Source organism: Numenius arquata, chromosome 10 (assembly GCF_964106895.1).
Source record: "Numenius arquata chromosome 10, bNumArq3.hap1.1, whole genome shotgun sequence".
NCBI lineage: Eukaryota > Metazoa > Chordata > Aves > Charadriiformes > Scolopacidae > Numenius > Numenius arquata.
The window spans coordinates 13,409,477-13,433,752 of NC_133585.1; the positions used below are offsets into that span (position 1 = coordinate 13,409,477).

The following is a 24,276-nucleotide window of genomic DNA, read 5'->3' on the forward strand; positions in this document are numbered from 1 at the left end:
GAAATAATTCTCTACAGATGTGATGGCACTGGATAGGATGATTTATGTCATAAAAAATATAAAATTGATATGAAGAGGCCTGGTAGACTTTGTTATTGGCTACTTATAGTTGTATGACATAACTTAGGATATCAACATTGCAGATGCAAGAGAAGTTACACCTTGCAAAAGATCGTCTGTCTGACATTAAAAGCCAGTGTACAAAGCTCTTTTATAAAAAAAATAACATATGGAAAACTGAGGCTTGAAAAGTAGAATCAATAATGTGATTTTGCTCTAGACATTGCCTTATAATTGAAATCGAATATTTGAGGAAGACTGCGTTCCTCACATATTAGTAAGAAAAAGATGAGGAATGTATGACATGTTGTCACTGTTCTTCTTTTGTAAATTGTAAATTTGAAAAGATGATTTACAAAGCAATTCTGAAACAACTAAAATATACAGCTATTTAAAAAAAACAACAAACATAGTAAAAAACAACCAGAAAAATGCAAGATATGTTTTAGCACAGTGATTTAGGCCAGATGTTTTCTGGATCTCCTCTTTCTGTACATCCATCAGGCAATTTTTTGTTCTGTAATAATGTAGATTTTGCATAAATTCTGTGTACAGTATAAATGCTATTGTCTTTGGTCCTGTGAGTTCATATTTTTAATGCACTTGAACTTGGACAGTTTTCTATCATAGGTAGCAAAAGCTTGTGTGTTATTTACCATAGAACACAACCTGCCTGAGATGTGCTATAATAGGGCTTATGATGGTCCTTCCCTGCCAGGAACACTATTGGGAAGATGCCTATTGCCAATTGTCCCTAACCAGGTAGGAGGCTCATAAGCACCATCACTGGTGTGAAAGCATAAAATGTGAATCATTACAGCCCATCACAGGAAAAGCAGAGGGCAGGATGCAGAGATTTGCTGTTAACAACCCAGTTAGTTATGGGTACCTGGCCATTCAGAAAATACCTTTGAAAAGCACATTTTAGGCTTCCAATAATGTAGGTTGCTGGCTGAATATAGGCTAGATGCCTTGAGGAATCACTCCCTTGCCATCCTTAATTTTTTACGCATCCTTGTGTTGATAGGTTATGAAGCCTTTTCTGTCACATATGGTAAAGAGTGGTTTGTTCTTTCCTCCTTTGCATCACCATTACCAATTTAGATGGACGGCCAGGGATAGTATTACAATGCAGATATGGAAGTCTTGCTCTGGTCTCATACAGTGACATTTAATTGAGAGATATTTTGATGAACCTGCTAGATTAATTGACAGGCTGAGAGAGCTGGGATTGTTCAGCCTGGAGAAGAGAAGGCTCCGGGGAGACCTCATAGCAGCCTTCCAATATCTGAAGGGAGCCTACAGGAGAGCCAGAGAGGGACTCTTTGTCAGGAGATATAGTGATAGGACAAGGGGTAATGTTTTTAAATTGGAAGAGGGGAGATTTAGATTAGATACTAGGAGGAAATTCTTTACTGTAAGGAACAGCACTGGAACAGGTTGCCCAGGGAAGTTGTGGATGCCCCATCCCTGGAAGTGTTCAAGGCCAGGCTGGATGGGGCTTTGAGCAACCTTGTCTAGTGGGAGGTGTCCCTGCCCATGGCAGGGGGGGTTGGAACTTGATGATCTTTAAGGTCCCTTCCAACTCTAAACATTCTATGATTCTATGATTCTATAGTAAGTTGTGTCACCTAAATCAATGTATGGTTTACATTGTAGAGTCCTGTGGCTCCTATTTCAATAACTCCTGTAAGGCCCATATTATAATATAGATTTTAATGATATTTTGTACTAATATAATAATAGTTGCCTGAGGCTATATGCATTAACTTCTGTCACACTGAACTGATCAGCGAGGTGGCAAAGGAGAAACTGGGGAAAAACCCATAATGGGGGCATACCCTGAACAAAAATTATTTTCAAAGTGGTCAGTACAGGCTCATTTAAATCTTACCATAGAGGAAAGATATCACATTTTTACTCTGGTTTAACTTAGAAGCAGATGAATTCAGGGATCTTTGATTGCCTTGATGAAGATAAAAGGGAAGGGGGGCGGGGGAGAAGAGGCGGATGGTGGCAAGTAGCTTACAGAAAATCCAAACAACATACTTTTAATCTTTGTTTCCCTGGATACCCCAGTAGAGGATAACTCACCTGTTTGATTTATTGTCACGTTTAAACAATTGTCAGGGACTTCAGAAAGCTGTGGTTTATATCAAAGCACGGTGAAGTAAAATTAGCTTAATTGCTCAACTGAGGAATCCAATATAATAAAATAACTAAGGGAGTCTTACAGGCTTACAGGTGAATTCAAAACTGAGCTTACATGAAAATGGAAAATATGTGGAAGGATAAGCTAATTCTGTGTCAGAGCTGCAGCCGTTTGCTAGGGGGGCTTGGTGATTTAGTTCCCATAAAGAAATATATGCAGGACTTCAGCTCCCTGCCATGCGTTGTTTTGACCTAAAGAAAGATCAGAAATAACCCCAAGTGAAAAGAAAAAACGGCAAAAAAAAAAAACAAACCCACAAGCCATGTAAATCTACATTCAATGACTACTCATTTATTTGCATTAGATGTTCCAGCCCATCTGTTCCATTGTGCTCTGTATGTTCACTAGAGTCTTAAAAACATACTACTTAAATATATTAGGAAACCAATGATTACTTTAACCAAATAAAATGATTACTTTTTTCTTTACTGAATCCCTATCCAGAGATGTTTCTTACATCTTATGTTAAGTAAGATGATTTACATTCATCGTATGCACTGTGTGCAGGCATTGGTTTGAATCCCAATTAACACTGACATTTAAGGACATCTGTGTGGGTGTGTGATGAAATGCAACAATATATGTCCCAAAACTGAGATAATAGGAGATGCTGGTGACTCTTCTTACCTGTGAAAAAAAAGAGGGAACTCTTTGCGCTCAGAGCATGCCTTTTGTTACAGGACTATCATAGCTCCAGGAAGGGGCTTTGCTTATTTACATGTTTATATGAGGAAACCTGTAAAGTTACCATTTTGGTAACTGCGATGACTTGGAAGCACCACTTAGTGCTCATACTGTATCCATCTAGTTATATACGTGTATGGAACCGGTCACACTCCTGCTAATCCATGTCTCCTACAAAACATACATCAAATGTCATCAACTAAGGCAATAGCTTTCATTTATAATTAATTACCTGTTATGTAAGCGTTGACTACGCTTACAGTTGGCTGTGTTATCCTATGTATTCCTATTAAAAATGGAAGACATTTTAGCCAGGTTTGAAGTAGATGAGGTACTTCTGGGAGAGAAGAGTGTTAAAAATGTATTAAGATGTTGGAGATCTACAGGTGAACTGTGACCTAATGAAATACTACCATGGAGTAATTACAAACTCAGGGTTTGTTTGTTTGCTTGGGTTTTGTCCTACCTAGAAATGTAGTTTAGATTTTGTTGTGTTCATGGTGTATTTGCAGGCAAAGAAAGGAAACTATGCTTTCCTGTGGGATGTGACGGTGGTGGAATATGCTGCGCTGACGGATGATGAATGCTCTGTGACAGTCATTGGAAACAGCATCAGCAGCAAAGGATACGGGATAGCACTCCAGCATGGAAGCCCCTACAGAGATCTTTTCTCTCAGAGGTAAACTGAAACAAAGCTTGTTTTATAGGATTCCTCTCTACAACCAGCAAGGCGTTGCATATGTGGTTCTCATTAATTTTGGCCATTATTGAATAAATGATGGTGAGTAAGAGATGGCAGAGAGGTTATGAGTTCAGGCTTCAACAAAGCTGCTGCTACTTCTGCTCCATGTGCATCTGCTTTGGGAGGAGGGGACTGGAGGTTGCGTGTGGCCTCACACCTCCAGGCAGCACTGCCTCTGGCAGAAAAAGGACTTTGTGTGAGCTAGGGAAGAGAGATTTTTGATTCATGCTACTTTTTGCAGGCTATGAAGCAATGTGTTGCTTCCTACAGTAAGCAAGTAGTAATGCCCCGGTTTATTCTTTAGGATGGAGAGACAGGTCGAAGCCTTACAATGGTACAGGAAAACAAGAATTGCTGAGTATTGCAAGGGGTTGCCAAGACTATGAGATTATAAAACTATGCCATTTAGTGATCTCTGAGCTATTAGCTAGGAATGTCTTTTTCATGTGAAGGTGTACACTGAAATGAAGACAGCAGTTGTGCAGAGTCGTGTGGCCTTAGTAGAAAGTGAGCGGGTGCTCTGCTCCAGGCAGGGAGCTGAAGCAAGATTTCCTCGTCTCGCTCCTTTATAAAAAGGGGTAGAACTCCAGCTGCATAACCAGAGACAAAGCTGCCTCAAGAGAAAAGATTGTTAGTAAACAGCTAAAACAGTTATCAAACCACATCCAAAATGAATCATTCATGGAGAGAAGGGACACTTCACAAGAGGCAAAACAATGATTAATTAACAACTGTTACCACAGTAATTCAGGCATGAAGTAACAGCATTGAAGTAAAATCCTTTTGCATAAACTACATTTGCTGAAATAAATGAGTTGGTCGCTGCTTAAACAGATTTGTATTAAGTGGTGCACAAATAGTAGCATGTTTAGTCTCACATGATTTTGAAATTGTTGTGGGAGAGCAGCAGTGGAGTGGGTTGAGCGTTTCGCTAGTGGGACCAGCTGTTGCAGCTGAATGTAGCCAGACAAGCCATGACTAACGGGAATATGGTGATTTCCCTTGGAAATGCTTCTTACATTGCAGTGGAATTTTTGACAGTCTTCTTTTTCTAAAGTTACCTGATGGAGTTTACCTGTTGCTGTGAGTAGAAAGAAATTCTGCTATAACAGTTTCAGATGGAGAATGCTACATGGTGGTGGTGATGGGAGGGAGTTTTCAATTGTGGGACAGTAGACTTAAGAGTTATGTGACATACAGAAAAGACCAAGAAAACTGTGAAAAATTATCATTGAAAATAACACCTGTGTTTTGAAATTTCTGCAGGATCTTAGAGTTGCAAGAAAGTGGAGATTTGGATGTTCTTAAACAGAAATGGTGGCCACGGATGGGACGTTGTGACCTGAATAGCCATACCAACGCACAGACAGATGGGAAGGCACTCAAGCTTCACAGTTTTGCAGGCGTTTTCTGCATTTTAGCAATAGGCCTTCTTCTTGCGTGCTTGGTGGCAGCATTGGAATTGTGGTGGAACAGCAACCGTTGTCATCAAGAAACACCGAAAGAGGTCCATAACTTTTATTCTTATCACAATTAAAAGTAGAAAACACAAGAGAAAGAGAGAACAAGTGGAAGTTGTGGGATTTTAGGTGCTCTTATGCAATAAATTTGATTTATTTTGATTCGCCATACTAAGCTTTGCATATAACTTTTTGGGTGGTTGCTTCTAAACAAATTAAAAAACCAAACCATGTATTTTGTGCACATGGAAGGTGCCAAACTGACAGCCCTGGAGACTAAAGTCCTCTATTTATTTATAGAGCAGATACAGCATGGGCAGCAGCAGTGCAAACTTCCCCACATTGCCCCACCAATGTGCCTCAACCCTGACCTGGAGAGACCACCTTTAGGGGTAAGAGAGTAGTTCAGAAACATTCCCTCAGCCTCTCTGCTGTGAGTGACGGGGAGGCCAGTCATGGGCACCCCGTTGTGCCATCCATGGTAATGTTTTCTCTGATCTGAAACCCCATCCATCGGCTGAGAGAACCATGTCCATCCTGTGCAGGCTGTGCAGCTGCCAGCCAGCTGGTAGCTGTTTTCCTTCATGGCTGACCTAGGCTGAGTTTGAAGAGGTACACGAGCAATTAAAAATAAACCCACTAGTTAATAATTGAATAAGCCATATTACCATAACACTGTTTAAATGCTTCCTTTCTTTTGAAATCAGTTTTATTTCTAAAAGTCTGAGCCTCTGAGTAAATCAACCTTCGTATAATGTATTTTATCTAGGAAAATATATCTGAGAATTTCTTGGTTTTGAAGTTTTGGCGCACAGCAGTGAGTAATAGTTAGCAATGCTATGATAGAATAATCAGTCCATACTCAGATCTGTCTTGCATGAAGCCTGTGTTTGTTTACATAGATTAAATGTTTAACAAACTAACCTCTTGTAATTTTGGAGACATGGAGGCATATGTAGGTGCTTTCATCTTGGAACAGATGTTTTTTTGCAAGCAAATAATAGCAGTGAGCTGCATTACAGCTGGAAAATAGTACATAGTCCATCAATTCCAATCTATGTTTCTCAGGTTGCCAGGAGTACTACACTAATTGACATACCTATCACCTGTAAGCAATTCTGGCAAAGGGGCTCTGAAGATATACGTTGCAGTCTCTGATGTTATGAAATATTTATCAGTAAGATTCCACTCTTCTGAGTTCCTGCTTCTCCCATTTGAATTCATCCATCAAGTGCTTGGAAATAAACATCTGTACCACATTTGTGGGACAAGGCTGCAAAGTCACTTGCCTGTGGCTTCACAATGTATAATAGCAAAAGGGAAATTTTGGTAAAAGGAAGCATGTCTCCGCTTTGCACAATGCAGCACTCCAAAAGCAGACACACGGAGAGTACGAGTAGGTACTCTTGCTTATAAAGAAGCTTTCATATGAACAAAAGTGCATATTTTATTGCTCTTTGGTTAAATACTGTAGCATTTTGCCCCACTGCCTTGTAGAAGTCACTGCTGCTGTAAGGTAACTCCAGAGCCCCCCCTCCGTTAGCATTGCTAAGGGCTAAACCCTAGCACTAAATGGTTCACTGCCCACTGTGAAAGCCTGGCAGGGCAAGGGGCAGAGATGTTGTTTGAAGTGTCCTCATGCTGTGTGTGCAAAAGTATTTGTCTTGCCATACTCCGCAGCGTGTTCCCCTCTCTACCCTCAGGGACTTGTCTTTATGCATCTCTGTAGAGCGAGATGAGGATATGCCCCAAAGGCAGTTTCATGTAGGTAAAGTGAAATAATTCATTCTTTTATGGATAGGAGTTTTAAATACTCCGTTTCCATCTTCCTGATTTTAAATATTTTCTTTTGCTCGTCCCCTTCATTTATCTTCTTATATCTGTAAGAAGGATTATTACAGATCCCTGCCTACCCCATCCCATTTTTTCTCCCCTTCCCATCCCTCTCCACCTCCTCCCCTTTCCTTCCAGTGCATTCTCAATTACGATGGTTCTGTACGTCCTCTTTTGCAGTTTCTGTGACAAAAAATAGAATACTTTTAAGCTTCTGCTTTTTAACGTATACAAAAATTACCCATACCATAAAGCTATACTTGGGAAGATCACCTGTGTGTGGGTCTGTGCCCTTAGTACGTAGCCAGTCTGGGTTAAGGGAGGAAATTAAATTCAGGCATAGGAACAGGCTCACAAAAGGTCAGTGGTGTGAGTGCTGCAGTGAGAGAGGGAACAGTCAGTGCGAGCCCTGGCACAAGTAGGTGTTAAGTTTGAATGAGAAAGTGCATGTTCCCGAGGAGAGGGTATGGGGATGAGGGCTCACAGGCTGAGCTGGCCAGGAGGAAAGAGTAAGGAGGGCACCTAGGGCAGGTAGGATGGAACTTAATGAGGAGTCTCTGTACAGGACAGCTGGGTGCAATGAAAGGCGGGTGGCTAGTAGCACCTCTGGATCAGGTCAGAGCTGCTGGAGGGAAGGGTTACTGCCACCCAGCGCCATGGGCAGGCAGGGTCTTCAGGGGTCCTCGGCTAGACCGCGGCACAGCCATGTTGTTGGTACAATCTAAGTTTCATTTCCACCCGGAGCCCCTGCAGATCAGGTCATGTAACACATTAACTGTACCCTGAGCTCTGAGCGCACACCCAAGGCTGGTAGTGTCCTGGGCTGAAGGTCCTGGCCACATGGCCACAGCAGCTCCCATTCCTCTCCTGGGTGGCCTGGACCCCTGTAAAGCAGAAGTGGGTATGTGACCAGCTTGCCCATGTCTATGGGCTGCCTGCCCCAGGAGATTCTATGATTCTGTGGCACACGGGGGGCTGGGAGCAGGTCACTCCCATCATAATGACCACAACATCCACTCAGCTAAATTAGCAAATGAATGTAGCAGATATTTCTTGGTAGATTAGTGGGCAGGGTTATTTATGTACTACTAGTGAGGAGGGAATGAAGCAGGATTGCTGATGGCTACTGTAATTGAGATAGGAAACCAAGTTTCAGAAGAGGTGGTGTAGATTGGTTGAAGATTTTCAATGTATTTAGGAGAACCAAGTTTCAAAACTTTGGAAAAGACAGAATCCAGGGATGATAGGAGCGTTGAGTCCTGGGGATCCCTCTGCTTGAGTCAGGAACAGTGGCTGAACATTGCGTAGGGAGCCAAAAAAGAGGATTTGATCTCTGGGAGGAGTACGTTTGGGATATATCATTTCTGTCACTGTGTATTATCCCATTTCTACAACAACAGTCGTAATAAGAGAGCTGTATATGCATAGCATATGCAGAATATGAAAACTGCCTCTTCACTGCATCTGGTACTCCAGCCAACTCGTCAGTACAGTAACAGCTGCAAACTTAAGTGATGCTGCTGATTTTTTTCTGCTTTTGGGAAGGCTTTGGCAAAACACAGGTGTTGTGATATCACCTAAAAATTGTGGGAACTGGATTGTCTCCCAAACATTTTCTTCTGTGAATTGCAGAGCTTGAGGACATTCACAGAAGGGGCTGATTTTCTTGCAGCCTAAGATTAGACTTTGGTGTCACCTCATGCAAAGTCACCTCATGACTCAAAGGACAAGGAGGGAGTGTTTGGCTTCTGTGACCCTTACCTTGTTATGAGCCTTATAAATCCATTGTAGAAAATTACAGTGGATTCAGGGTTGAACGAGGAATTGTCATAACTTGCAGAGCCCTTGTGTAACATTCTTTCTCTGGCTGGACCCACTTGATAGGCTGTATCATGCCAACAAGTGCCAACTCAAAAAGCAGAGAGGTGTTGGGGAGATGGATGCACGACTGCTCTGGCAGATTTATGACAGGGTTGGGTGGCCATGCAGCTTACTGGAGAGAGAGAAAGGATTTTTTTTAGAGACTATCATTTTTTTATGTCAAGGGTCTGTGAAGTCTGAGGCTGGAAGAACGTGCACAGCCTTCATTAGCATTGGAGACGTTTTCAGCTGACATTAAGGTGTTGATATTTGCCAGTTTGTTGTCTTTTCCTCTTCCGCTTTGTATGCCTTTCACTTTGTGGAGGTTAGCCTGAGCCAATACATTGAGGTGTTCAAGGACTCAGATGTCTGTGTGGTATAAATCACAACCCTTAATTACAACAAGTGTGAAAAATGTAGTGTTACCTATGTAACTGGGAGGGCCAGGAAGCCTATCTTTTCAAACCTGACAGCCTAACTTGGATTTTGAAATTAATCTGATTTATCTTTGTAGAGACTTTATAGGAGGAGTTATGTCAAATGGAGACTACTTCCAATTACAGTCTTTGCATATGAAGAAAATATGCCCCACCCAATTAAAAAAAATAATATTGTTTCTACTCATTAAGTCATTTCATTAAGATAAACCTCCAGGAAAGATGGACTTCCTTTACTTTCCCAAAACCACAGTTGCTATTGGTTCACAATTCTGTCATGCAAAGAATAGCTAAATTTCTTGCTAGAAGAGTGAAGGCTGGGTTGATTTTTTTTTTTTTTTCCAGGGTGTTGATACAAGATATTTTTATTCTATTTGAAGCAGATTTGTAAAAATGTTTCTAATGAGTTCTGCTGTAAAAATCTTTTAATTCTTCATTTAATCCTTATCAAATCAGATTAACAGAAGAAAGATTAGCTCCAACATCAGGAAAAATGTATAGCTGCAACACTATGCCATAATCTTCTATTAAGGCTCAAGTTTGTAATCTCTTAAAGTTGGAAAGATGTCTAGTAATGTTGAAATGCCCTAATTATTTTCTAATTTAGAAAAAATTACATTTGGTCATCTTTTTGAAAATGGATTTACTAGAATTTATAATCATCCTCTCCTAATTATTGTTATTACTCAGCCATCCTATATGCACATTCATATTTAGCCAGCTTATACATCTACCTCGGTGTATTAAAATCTTGAATTTACACAGCTGCTACTCAGCCTGCAATACTGATACCTAATCTTTTGACTTTGATAAGCTTCAGAAATTTGGAGAGTTGTAAAATAAAAAATGAAAATTAATATTTATTCTGGAATCTCCGTTCAGTCACTCTATATCCATTCTGAATAACTGAGCAATCAGATAAAGTTATTGAAACCTGGTACCTTAGAAATGTTGAGCTTTCAATAATTATCTCTGTATTTCTATCTCTTTTGGTATGAGTCCTATTCATTTATTTCAAGATATCAGCAAGTTATATTATAACTTGGGTCATTTAACTGCTAAGGGCTTTGCCACATCGTCAGGTTGTTGGTATGTTTTATTCCATCTGACACACTGAAAGACAGTTTTCAAATCTTCATTGTCATTATGATCAAGTGTAGCTGCTTACTTCAATGGACTCCCCAGCATCCTCTGTGCTTTACTGGCTATGTCTTATTGTGATGTATGATTCCTCTTGAAGATTATTACTTCTGAGAGCTCTTCAGAACTATTAAGAAAGCACTTCTAGTTCATCCACATACTATACTCCAAAACAATGAAAACTTAGAAGCAAAGATAAAATATCATATTATTCATGGAAAGAAAGTTGAATTCCCATATTTTTCACTGTGCACGAGACATATTCACTAAAAACAAATTAACAGGAACCCCTCACGTCAAAGAAAATTAGTCACTTATACAGGATGATTTTTTTGCTGGGAACTGGTACTTGTTGCAACTTCCATAAAAGGTGATATTGATTCACTTATTGTTAATATAGGTCTTGAAAGACAGTGTTAGAGTGATCTCAAGAAATTCTTAATTTGATTCTCTCTTAGCTCAGATAATATACGTTATGAATCAGAAATGTATTTTCTCCAAACTGGCTGTGCTACTCCTAGCAATGTGAGTGTTTCAGAAACTTTACCCAGTGTGTCTGTGATTTAGTAGCGCATGAAGATGTTGGGGTTTTTCTGGTTAAGGAATAGCATCATTTTCCACCTCCTGAGTTGTTACTAGTCATTGCCTCATAACTTGTGTCAAATTTATAATTCATTAACAATCATAATCTTCACAGCTTAGTTCGTGATTTTTTAACTTTCTCATGCTTCTGCAAAATCATTTTATTCAACAAACTCTGTTCACTTTTCTGTTCTCACTTTGTATTTTTAAATGATTAAAAGGGGGCAGCAATTCATGTACTGTCCAGAGTGGGAATAGACTTGTGTACTAGTAACAGCATCTTATCATTCCTGTTTCCTGCTACTCCCAGCTTGATATTTTAAACGTTATTGAATCTCAAAAAGTCTAGACTCTGTAATACTCTCTAGCTCTATAGGATGGTGGGAGGTAGCAAAATAACTCTAAAAATTATCACAAGTATCTTGGCAGTATGCAGGACAAAAGAGAAAACCTGTGTCTCTGGCCAGGGTAGCCTTGTATCATCTGCCTTAAATTCCCTGTTTTTCATGTTCGATAGTATGCAAATTCCAGCCTACCTCAAAAATCCATATTTCCAGCTTTAGCAGTCATGCAAGTTACCCACTAGGACTCTCCTCTGGTATTAGAAGACTAAGAAGTTCAGTGTACCTTAGAAGTGGAAATATGAGCTAGCAGATATGAGTCCAATGGATCATAATTTGTCACTGCTAAGAATTGTGGTTTGCACTGTGTTCATCTCACTTCCGTTCTCCAGCCAGATATTATTCCATGGCAGTTGAGGCTTCCGTACCTTCAGCATGGTGTCAGCAGTGTTGTTTTTGATTATTAAAGAGTCTTATGCTTTCACCATTATTTTCACTTTCCTTGTCTTTTTCTTTGTCACTTCATTTACCTTGTCTCCTTTGTGGTGTTATCTTTTTATCTGACAATTTGATTTCCCCCGGGATGATTCCTTTTGAAAGTGAAAGGAAACATAAGATCATCAAACTGATATTTTATTTTCCCTTCATTTCATGTCCTCTATATTTTATCTTGGTTTTATTTTAAATTATTTTTTTCTGTATTTTTATGACATGTCTGAAATCTTTGTACATTTTTTGCTCAGTTGCATATAAATGATCATTTGTTTGTACCACTGTATTGTATTCTACTTTTCTAAGATTAAATAAAGTTTTTTGGGGAAAATAAAACATGCAAACACTGGCAAAATAATGCATTTTAATGCCATCTAGAAATACAGTTTCAAACTAGCTTTGAATATAATAAGCTGTGAAATTTCATTTAACTAGCATTTTTAAATCAGCAAAGCAGTGTTAGGAATTGGTCATCCCAGAATACAGAGTTTAATGTTGTTTGATGATGAAGTATAAGATGGAAGAATCAGTTGAAAAGAAAAAAAAAAAGGAGGAGATAATCTATAAATTGCCTTGTACAGAAACTGATAATAGCTGAAAGGGCATCTGAACTAACTCGGTGTTGGTTTCTTACATGAGTGAAGAAACAAGATTTTCTCCTTAGAAATCCCTAGCAATGAAGCAGATATTCTGTAATATCTGGTCACAGACAGTGTGCTCATCCAGAATCCAATGAAATCAGTCAGCTCTTGCTATTGATCACCATAGATTTAGGTCAAGGCTGTAATGGATTTAAAAGTGACATGTCATCCCCGTGATTAATGACACCAGGCCTGGGCTTCTGCTACCCAAAGCATTGTTGAAGCATTCAAGTTTTGTTCCAGCATATTTCCCTAGCTGCAAGAAAGGGAATTTTTTGTTTGGTTTAATTTTTCTCTCACTCATGTAAGAAAACCCTGCTAATAAGATTCTTAGGGATAAAATCTGGATTTACTCGGCATGAACCTTAGTGGGGGCAAAAAAATATTGAACAGAAATAAGCTTAAAAATGAATGTTGCCATGGAGGGAAGTCAAAAAGAAACAACATGTTTAAAGTTCCAGTTTGGTAATGAATTTAAGTACTTGCTTAAGTTGCATTACATCACCTATCCCAGAGAACTTCTGTGGCTACTCATGTGCTTGGCATGAGCTTATGTATTTTACTGAATTGGAGCCTTAATGTGTCAGATTCTTTTAGATTTTTCACTCAATGTTTACAGAGCTAACGTTTGTATATTTTATCTCAGCCTACAGTGGTATTTTAAAGGTGACTTTTTGAGGGGGGGTTGAATGTTCAGTAATAACAAAATCAGTAAAAGTTTAAAATAAAAAACATAAAATGTGGCTGGTTTCTCAATATTTTTTTTTTCATTTTTATGGTTCATAAAATGTCTTAGGTCTTGATCCAACTAAGCATTTAAACATGTACGTAAAATTAAAGAAGTGTTTGATCCTGATCTCACTCAGATCACCAAAACATTTCCATTCCTTTTAGCGGTGTAGGAATCAAACTTGAGTTGCTTTGAAACCAACACATAAAAAGCATAAACTGGAGGTTACATGTGCATTGAAGTGATTTGCTGAAGATTGAACTTACTGTACAATAATATTAACAAGCAATTTATAAATCTATTTATCCATTGAATTTAAATAATTTTATAATACCTAAAATAACCTGTGCTCGGTGTTAGCAAAATATTAAGGACTCACAGGTGCTAATACTGTGGAAAATATATATATATTTTTTTAAAAAAAACCAACTTGATAGCTTGCCATAAGTTCAGAACCATATTTATGAGCACATGTGTAGAAAAGACTTACCTGAACTTACTCAACATAACAAATACTATTTCTTCAGAAGTATTCAGTATCAGTTCTCTTTTGGGAAACTGGTGGCCAGATTTTTTATTATGCTGAGCTATTTTAATGATTTGGCTGGCCATGTCTTTTCTCATGTCAAAATAGTAGCTTGGGCAGTTTCCAAAATAAAGCCCTGAATGAGGGTGCAGCAACCTTTTCAAAATTAATTTTTTAATCAAAACATTTGTGGCTAATAGTCAGGAGTAGGAGCTTTCTAAGGCTTTCACATGGCTGGAGCAGAGAGGAGAGGCTTTGCAAGGCAACTATCACTGGGCTTCAAACAGGATGTAGAAGCAACTCCTTGCATCTCCTGTGCCAACTCTCTCATGTACTCCTGGCAGAATAGGAAAAAAATAGGAACTTTTGAGATTTGAATTTGACTAGGCTGGAATGGAGAAGAAGGATGATGATAGAGCAATCTGTTATGCCTGATGCTCCAATAGAGTAAATCAGACTGTTAAAGGGTAGCATTGCTTTGCTTTGGGCTCAGTAGAGTGAAAAATTACATCCCTTATGGACTATATAATAATTTAGGATTTAAAAGCTGTGTAAAGCAATGTAAAGAATCCATTAATTTTTAGTGAGTTTTGGAACAGAACCTTTGTGAATTTAATCTTTACTTTGTAAAAGAATAATCTGTCACCTCACAGGGTCATTTTAGATGTAGTTGGATTCTGAAAGTGCCACCCTCTTCAGGGCCATCCTCTTTGGGTGCAGTGGCTAGAATTTGGTGTTTCAAACCAGAAGTATAAGAAGTAATAAGTATATATTTGCTAGTAAGAGTGAAATATTGATCACATTATTAGCCTCACTATCTTGATCCTTTTTTTGTCTCCCCACGTCTTCCTTTCCCTTTCTATCTGGAGATGGCCAATGATGTGATGTTGGGCCTCAGAAGCATGGTGAGAATTTATGATAAACATACAGATAATTGGTTTGTTGTTGAAAATGCCTGCACAGATGAAGCCTTGCTAGTTTTCTTCTCATCTTTACCTCTCCCTGGAACTCCCCTTGAACCTAACTTTGATGTTGTTGGAAATGCCTGTAACTACAATACATGCAGTGTGTGCACAGTAAAGGTTTCCTGATGTGCAAGTTCTCCTTTCTCCTAAAAAAGTTCCTTTGCAGAGACATTGGCATGCTCATCAACCAGCACTCATTCAGTACTGCATTTTGCTGCTTGCATTGAAAAATGTTTCTCTGCATTCTCTTACTATCCTGTTTGTTTTTAACCTCATGAAAACTGTGGCAATATCTGCATAATGTGAACTAGTCATTCATTTTCTTTGTAGTTGAGTTACCAGCTTCTAATGCTTGTGAACCAAGGTTGGTAAAGATTTTAAAGCTTGAATACCTCAGCATGAGGTTGAATGTCCCCTTTCTTATTGAGTAATAAATGAGGATGCTATCACAGCCTCTTACCTTGCAGGTTTGAGTCTGCTGTTGGTTGTGAGGACTAGCCAGAGTTTCTCTGTGATTGCACCTAGTTCATGGATTGTGATGAATGTGGAAGCAGATCACTGCAAGAGACTGTGGGGCTACCTGCTGTCACCTAATATGCAATGCTTGTCCCATCGCTATTGTGCCCTGCATATTTATTCACACAGTGCCATAGCATGTGGATGCAGTTGAAGAGAAAAAATAAAACAAAGACAGATGTGTAGCTGGTTTAAGTTGGTGTGCATCATCAGCTCCAGTGTCCTGGCATAGAGCTTATTGTCCGTTGCATTTCTGGAGAAGGCTCACAGGCACGGACTATGGGACACTCACAGCCATCATCAGAACTAGTTCCCTGGCTAGATGTGATTTCAGGTTAGATGAATCAAACCTGGATAAGGCGGGGGCAACATGAGTGTGGGAAGATATGGACTGCTTCATGAAGCTCTTTGCTACTTTTAGCAACTCTGGAGCAAGCCACTGTTACTTGATTGATCTCTAGGTTTTTGGTAATAGTTTCTTACTTTCACCAATTATAGATATTCTCTGGCTGTGGGTAGGTGGGAATAAACTTTGGCAATGTATTTGAAACAATTTTCTATTACATTAACATCATCTTTGCATCATTCTGTTATTTCTCACTTTTTTCAGGTTTACTTAGAAGGGAAAAGAATATTATTCTCTTCATAAAAGAATTTCCGCTCTCTGGTGAAGGAGAGCACCTCCTAGTGAATAAGGTGGCATGTTGTACATAATTTTTTACGAAGGTTTTTTTTGTTGAAGATGATTACACATTGAATGAAATTAATATATTGCAAAACTCATTCATTTATTTTATCCTTTCAATTGGATAGCAGTCTCCTGGACCTCAACTGATGTCAGTCTCAGTGCATTTTTCTAACAGCTGTTTTATGGATGATAGCTTAGTTAATTGCTAATTTAAAATACATGGTATAGTTTTCACTTATAAGAGCAGAAGCTTGATTGTAGAGTTGGGCCTATTTATAAAAGTATTTTTTCAAGTAGACTCTTGAGGTGCATCTGTACTTATTTCTAGTAAAATACTGTTACGGTCAAACTGGCATCTAGCAGAGTACACTCAGAAACGACTCTGCAAATTTTATGTAACATTAAGTGCTATTTGACTAGGGCAGTTGCCTGTGTTAAATTAATGACAGCAAACATACATTATCACTGCATCTGTTTACACGTCTGTCTGCATTTCACTGCATTCATGACTGCAGAATCTCTAGAATAACGAGTGTAGCAAACTGAGTCGTATTAAAAATTTGTATTAATATAACACCATACTATGTTGTCATTGTTTTGCAGCACATCTATTACATATATCATCGCCACTTTTTCTTCGTGAACAGGCCAATTATGTCTGGTTTTGCCACTCTGTCAGAGCCTCCTGGAATAAATTAAAATTACAGCTTTACATATGCAGTAGCTGCAGCTGAAAGTAATGATTATGACCCTGGGTGAATACAGAATTTCAAAATAATCTTAAACAAACATACATATGCAGAGCTGCTGCTTCTTCATTTCTCCCTAATAAGCTAAATGTTTGAGCCCATGATGTCTGAAACCCCACAGACAGAAGCTGGTAGCTGAGTGGAGCTGTTGGTTTTGACACTGAACTAAGACGAGAATACCCTGTGGGCACCTGAGCACAGACACCTCGTTGTTTTCAGTTTTATTTCTTTGCTTTGTTTTTCAGTTACACGGTATGTCTGTCTGTTCATGCAGGTGCCTCAGAGACTTCCTTTCTGCCTAGCTGGGTGCATGTGTGCCTTCCATCATCTGTATCTCATGACCACTGATACTTGTGGTTTTTAACATATGGGTATGGGTTAATAGGTATTTTAAATGGATGGTAGAGGGACTGGCATGTAACCTGTTCAAGGCCAGAAGAGGACCTGTCTGTCTGAGGCTGGGGCTTGACTTAAATTTGAACCCCAGTCCTAACCACAGAATTGCCTTATTTTTTTCAGTTGTTCTTTCACACCAGGAAAATGTAATATTAACAATTATGTCTTGGTTTCATTCTCTCACTGAAAGATAATTCTTCATATTGTCATCTTCATATTGACAGGAACAAACAAACAAAATAGAAGTGTGCCATGATTGATGATTAAGACTATATTACTTTAAAACCATTATATTCTGCATATCTCCTGAGGCTTATTAAGAACAGCATTAGCAAGCTTTTAATACTTGGCACGGTTATCAGCATCTGACCGGGAGGTATTGACACATTCATGATAGTCCCTCAGCGTATGTGCCTGTCTGTCCATATTGGCCATGTTTCTGAATTTTTAGTGCTTGATATTTAGGGTCAGGACCATCAGTCTTTTTCTTCTCCTCTAGTCTAGTGTGGTTTTATTTGCATGTGGGGGATGCAGATGCAACTTACCACAGTTTTGGCATAGTTTTAGCATAAAATTTCTGCAGATATTTGGCCTTCCTTTTTGGGCATTTGCCTCTCTTTTTTGCTTTACTGAAACTTCTTCATCAGCTTGCAACGCTTTTATCTCTTTGAGTGGCTTCTCTTGAACTTTGTGATAAGATCAGAGAAATCATGAGTAAGACCAAGAAGCCACATTAGTGTCATTAGTAAAAATATTTTTCTCAAAAATCTTCCCTTTGGAAAATCCCAACTGTTGCAAGCCTGGCAGCTGAACAGTATTACCTTTGTATTAATTTTTTTTAGAGCGATGTAGGCAATTTCTTGAAAACATCATCCGGTAGCTCCTTTCCAACACTCAGTGATATATCTCTCAAATTTGATAATGTTAACTGACTCCAAACCTCCCAAGTAGTTTCATATTCTTTCAATCTGACTGCCCACATGCTTTTATTAGAGCCCACTGTCAAAAGTCACAGAAAAATAAGCTAGAAAAAAATATTGATTACTTTGTAAATCATCCCGTCTGCATTTATATCTTGCCATAATTTCTCTCCACATGATAAGGACAAACTTGGTTGGTCCTGAAAGGCAGTCACAGATTCTTGCAGGTGCAGTCATGCAGGGTTAGTCATTCCCAGGAAGTTCTGGTGAGCATCTTTCACATTGATGCCAGCAGTTGCCGCTGTGTGCTCCTGCTGTCAGTCATAGGCCGTTGAACCTGTGGCTCATGAGCAAGTGCTTCGGATGTATCAGAAACACGCCCTTCATTTGTCCTTCCAGAACTCAAACTCATTGGGGAAGAATGACATTTAAATTGGTATTTATGAATAAGATAATTTCCTGACCAGAAACAATATTTGGTTAGCTGTTTTCCTTAAGCTTGAGGAGGATAAGCCTGTGTTTATAATTAATTTTCCTTACACGTGGTATTTTTTTGTTCCCTTCACTGATTAATTTCTTCAACTGATCTATTTGGAGTACAATATTAATATTGAAAATAGAATTATGAAGGTAGCAAAGGAAAAATATTTGATCTCCTTCTGGCAACAGAAGCATATACATTTATCCAATGTAGCTATATATAAAAAGTGAAGTTGAATTGGCATGAACCATCTGTGATGTGACATGCTTCTAATATTAACTGTTTTGCATATTAAGTACAAAAAAGAAAAAAAAAGAGTATAAACCTTTGATAACGTGTCTCTCACAGACACTGAAGTATTAAATTTGGAGCTCATTCATTCAGCTCTTGAAGAGACCTAACTGGAGCTAAGGGGAGCTGGAGCCAGAAACCTTTTGAAGAGAAGCAGTAGGGATTCCTCGAGGGGCTCTCCTTTGGGCAAGGAAAGTCTCTGTGCCAGAAAACTGGCATGCCAACCTCCACTATGGTTCTTGTTTTTTCCATCCAGCTGCCAGGTCTGGTGCCTCTGCCATTCCCTGGCTCCAAGCCTCAATTTATTAATTTATAGTAATTTATTAAATTTAATTCTTTAATTTTTGTCATAGAGAAATGCAAAAATAGAGAGTAGTTACAGCATCAGAAAGCTTGAAAATCTTTTGTAATGCTACATTACCATTTCACAATTAAGGTGACAAAGCCTCAGGAAATGAAAAAAACCGCAAGCTAACTCAGTGCTTAAAATTATAACAAATGGCTCATATTTAATGAGAATTATAGAACTAAAAATAAAGGAGAACACTGAGCTAACAAGGGAGAAAACATCATAACTTTTAAGATTTGTCTTTCTGGCTTTATTACCATTTAACCCTTTTTCCATTTACCTTGTTACTTTTCAGTAACATATGCCTTTACTGAATTTTCCAGGAGAAAAGTCAAGGAAAAGAAAGAAGAGGTTTACAGAACTTACGAATTCTGAAAGCTTGACTTGTCAAATAAAGCTATCCCAAAACTTTCAGTTCCGGAAATCTTGGGATTCAAGGCAGTCTTCTAGTATCTAATGACAAGCTAATCTTTTCAAGGGTTTCTAATTTTTATCTTAGGGGCTTTTTAAAGCATTTGAAAAATCATTCATTCAGCATTAAGATAGTTTCATACGAAGCTTGACATTTAGTTATTTAGCTGCTCATCATCTAATAAGACAAAGAAAAGGGGACAACCTTTAAAAATGTGATTTTATTATTCCTCAGAGACAGAGTTGTTTTCCTTAACCTTTACAAACATTTTATCTTAACAACAACAAAAAAGGAACAATGTGAACTTCTGGGCTCTTGGAAGCCTTTAAAAAGTTTTCTCTGATCATAATAAGGCCAGAAAGTTGTCCTTAATGCTGAAAAAAAGAGTTAGAAGTAGGCAAATGAAATCCCCACCCCTACCTCCTAAAAAAAATCCCAAACATTTACTTCTTTACTTACTTCATCTTCTGTTGTAGATAAAATGTGATGCTTGTGTGCAGAAATTGTTTTTTTTCTTTTCCTTGATAATGAAAACTTTAGCACAGTGAAAGATAAGTTTATATTGTGAAATATAAGCAACTGCAAATCTACCATTTTCTGAGGAATGCTGTCCCAGGGCTGGGCTGTGCATAGTAGAAGAGAGTAATCCTGTTAAGCCAGCAGAGGTAAACTTTCCAAATTATGTGGTCCTTAATAACCCCTGTGGTCTGGACCGGGCGATGTCTGTTAAGAGCATCCTACCTGTGGCCCTCCATGTTTACATCTTAGAAGAGCTAAGATAAATATATAACCAGGATTAATTCCTTCTTTGAATTTTATAACCTTCTGTGCACAAATGCTCCAAATGAAGAGCATACTTCATTCACAAATGTATTTTTCCTCTGCAAATGGTTAATGACTGCATTTTGCGAATACTGAAACTCTACCTTTCCCTCTGGCTTGGCTATTACCCAGTCACATGATATTTATTCCTGTAGCAAAGCAGGATGGAATGCACTGAGGATGTGCTTTCAATCAAAAAATACAAATAAAATGTTGATGTATGTTTTCACTTGAAATGATCTGAAGAAATCATTAGCATTTGGCAAAAGCTCAGAAAAATGCAAATGAGTCATGAACATTTCTCCAAAGTTATTTAGGAAAATTTGTTCTAGTATTTGCTCAGTTCTAACCTGAGTTCTCTACTTTTTTCTTATTTTGCAGTAAAGGCTTAGCAAGCATTTGGGTTCCAGTTAACTAGAATGCCAACCTAGGAGCCTAAATCAAAGCTAGTAGCATTTTTGAGAAAAGAAATAGCACAGGGTACCTAGGGAAACATTGTATAAGGGGCTTCTGGGAGTTAGCTTCCTTAGACAAGATATTATCATATGCTGTGGCAGTTTGTGGCTAAGCAGAACTTTGCAGCAAGCTTTCATTGGCAGACAGCTGAGAAAAACAGCGGTTCACGTCCAGACATCTGGGCAAAAAGAACCCACCCATAGAGGTCAAGCCCTGACTCCCAACGGAGGGTAATATAAGGACAATTCTCACACTTGCCCCCAGTCCACAAGAAATAGAAACAAATACAATTATGAATTAAGTCCATGTCATCCTCTGGCCTGTTATACCACAAATCCTTAATTTACCTAGCTACAGACTTTATGAAAGAACCTCGATGTTATTGTCAGCTGGGTGCATTGTCTACCTTACTGAATGAAGAGCCTGAAAGGTCAGGTATGGCAGTTGGCAAGAGGGACTTAACGCAGCTGCAGGGGTTATCTGATCCAGTATTCTGTGGTCCCTTTCTGCCACAGAAGTTTATTTTTTTATTTATTGTCCATTGATTTTCTCAAAATTATCTGATTAGAGGATTTGGCTGAAAAAGCAGTATTTTTTTAAAAAATAGTTTGTTTTTCTGGTGAGGGAGATGATATCCCCCAGGTTTCAGGGAGTTTCATTAAGAGTTTGGTGGATTTATGATGTAAATGAAATAGGAATTAATTTTTTACAGATTAGCAAAGGAGGCGCAATGTGTAGCTCAGCCCTGTAATTGTTGAACAATTGTAGTCCAGCTGAAATCAATAGGGATTTAGCCTAAGCTAAGGACACAGGTTTGGGTTCATCATCATGTAACACTAATTCATTTCCAAATCCATGCAGAGATCAGCAAATCCAATGGTTCTTGAGTAATGTAGAAGTGGTGTTATATCAGAAGGCTAGAATCAAATCTGTAGTTGACATTGATTGGAATGAAGGGCTTTGGAGCTGACTTGTCAATTTACAGGTATAAGCCAAGTTGCATAGCAGTGTGTACCACTGGAATAATGCTGTAATTCTCTGTGCTCCACCTGAACACCAGTGGCAAAAGATCATGAGGTGTGGGTGGCAGTGGCAGGCACCTTAGACTTCTCTGTTGCCAGACCCTCATTTTTTGCATGAATCATAGCATCTGTAAGACTGCTGGTGTTGGGTTTCACCAACATTTAAGCACATATTGATCTGTGGGCAATCAGGGAATACTGGAACACAAAAGTTTCAGGTAGTCCTGCTTAGGCTGGACTCTTGCTGGCTGCCTGGTGCAATTACAGGTTTCTGTCAGACCAGGGAATTTCTCCAGTTCCAGGATTGCTGGGCTTTTCTAGATGCTTTTCTGCTAGTCTGCTGTATGTTACACATGCACCAAATAACTACAACTGCAGATCATAGCTGTGCTTTATGAAATATAGAGAAATGATATAATATAATACCTTTTTACTGGCAATACAATGCTAGCTATTAAAATTCAGTCATACAACATCCCAAGTGGTTAACTTTACCCTGCCAGTTTCGTTGCTTTCCAATTTGAGCATCCGGAATGCCACACTGAGGTGATAAAACAGCCCATTGTAGGGTTTTGCTGCTTCAGGTTTTAATGATAACTTCTGCTGCTGCATTTCCTTATGGAAGCTAAAACATGTTGAATAAGTTGTCTCAAAAGTCCGTTGAAGAAACCGCTCTGGAAGCCTCAGGCAATGCCTTCTCAGAAAATGGTGATGCATTTTCTAAAGACCAGCATTACTTTCCCAAGCTGTGACCACAGACAGACTTTCAGTAGATGACATGTCAAGATGATAAAGATTTGGTCACACAAATGTTTAAAGCACAAGTCAGTGGTCCCCTCCCCAGGGCTCCCAGAGTAGGTCTCTAGTGCTGTTCCAGTAGGTCTATAGTCTGTGCCACATAGGTGACCCAGGTCTTCCTGCTGGAAGGGAAGACTTCTCCACCACCACAACGCCTGGCCAGTAGATTTTGGCACATGAAGCAACTACCCTGGGGTCAGCTAGGCTGTGCATGGTGTTTTACTGACAAGTTCCTTAGAAAATGCACTGTAACTAGATGAGACAGTGGCGAGCTGTCTTGGGGTTACAAGGTGGCAAATGGCTCACTGGAGTTTGGAGTCCCAACTCGTTTGTTTGCCTGCCATATGCTTTTTCTCCTGGGCTTGTGCAAGGTGAGCTAAGGGCTTGTGGGATGTGCTGGTCCCTGGTGCCAGCTCCTGCTAGCTGAACTAGTCATTGGTTTACCCCCAAGGAAGATGGGATTGACAGCATCAAGGGCTTTTGCAGGCTGAGATTGAACTGGTGTTTTCTTCAGCATGTATTTCTCAGCTGGAGATGTCGGGCAGACTTTCAGGTTTTGCATAGGCACAGATGAAATCGAAGCGATGTAATGAATGAACAGCAACTCCTGTCACACAGAGGAAGTAGAGTGGGGCCGGATGGGATTGTAGATTGTGTTTGGACTGATTGTTCTGGTTTCTTCCTCCCTAGGACAAAGAAGTGAACCTGGAGCAGGTCCATAGACGCATGAACAGTTTAATTGATGAAGACATAGCCCACAAGCAAATCTCTCCAGCGTCCATTGAAATCTCAGCTTTGGAGATTGGTGGCATGCAGCCAACTCAGACCCTGGAGCCGGTACGCGAATACCAGAACACGCAACTTTCTGTCACCACCTTTTTACCAGAACAGACAACTCATGGTGCCAGCAGGACACTCACAGCTGCCTCCGGCAGCAACCTGCCGCTGCCCCTGAGCAGCTCAGCCACCATGCCCTCCATACAGTGTAAACACAGGTCGCCAAATGGAGGACTATTTCGTCAGAGTCCCGTGAAAACCCCGATCCCAATGTCATTTCAGTCTGTGCCGGGGGGAGTCATTCCAGAAGCAATGGAGCCCTCGCATGGAACATCCATATGATGAAAACAAACAGTAAAACAACCAGCAGAGCTTTTTAATACAAAATTTAAAAGAAACAAAAAAACAAAAACAAAACAAACTCTTACATTTTTCTTGTATATACCTGTAAATAATGAAAGAATGAAGTGGGGTAAAAGTGTATTTTGAATATTCCCAATTTTCGAAGTCAGTAAAAAACAAAAGAAAAAAACAAACAAAAATGTATGAATGACTTTGTAAATTTTGTTCTATATGAATAAAAAGGCAAACTACTTGTGATCGTTCTCAAGTGCCAAAGAAGACCAGTTACTGGGACTGAGGGCCGTACATTTTTTTTCCGTGGATTTCAACATTTATTCCCTTACTGTTATTTTTTTTTGAGAGAAAAAAAGTTTATCCATTTCTTGCTGGAAAAGTTCACCATGCTCAGATCTCTCCTCTCCCCAGAACCCTATTTAATAGTCAAAACGGCAATTCACTCAGAGAATTTAACAGCTGGTATTAGCATAGCAGTAACAAATGTTTAAAATGTGAATTAAAACTAAAATTCAACAAACAATAAACAGGAAAATA

The 24,276-nt window shown here is 39.1% G+C and overlaps 1 protein-coding gene across 3 annotated transcripts in view; it reads left to right on the top strand.

The window, feature by feature from the left end:
• Window positions 1-23,724, top strand: part of GRID1 (glutamate ionotropic receptor delta type subunit 1) — a 540,304-nt gene extending 516,580 nt beyond the window's left edge. The window contains exons 14-18 of one of the 3 annotated variants that reach the window (XM_074154637.1): window positions 3,469-3,635; window positions 4,965-5,205; window positions 5,464-5,550; window positions 14,610-14,645; window positions 23,296-23,724. In XM_074154637.1, the coding sequence (XP_074010738.1) occupies window positions 3,469-3,635; window positions 4,965-5,205; window positions 5,464-5,550; window positions 14,610-14,645; window positions 23,296-23,724 (960 nt within the window). The remainder of the gene's footprint in view (window positions 1-3,468; window positions 3,636-4,964; window positions 5,206-5,463; window positions 5,551-14,609; window positions 14,646-23,295) is intronic. The other 2 variants (XM_074154638.1, XM_074154640.1) reach the window with 2 other exon arrangements.
• The last annotated feature ends 552 nt before the right edge of the window (window positions 23,725-24,276 follow it).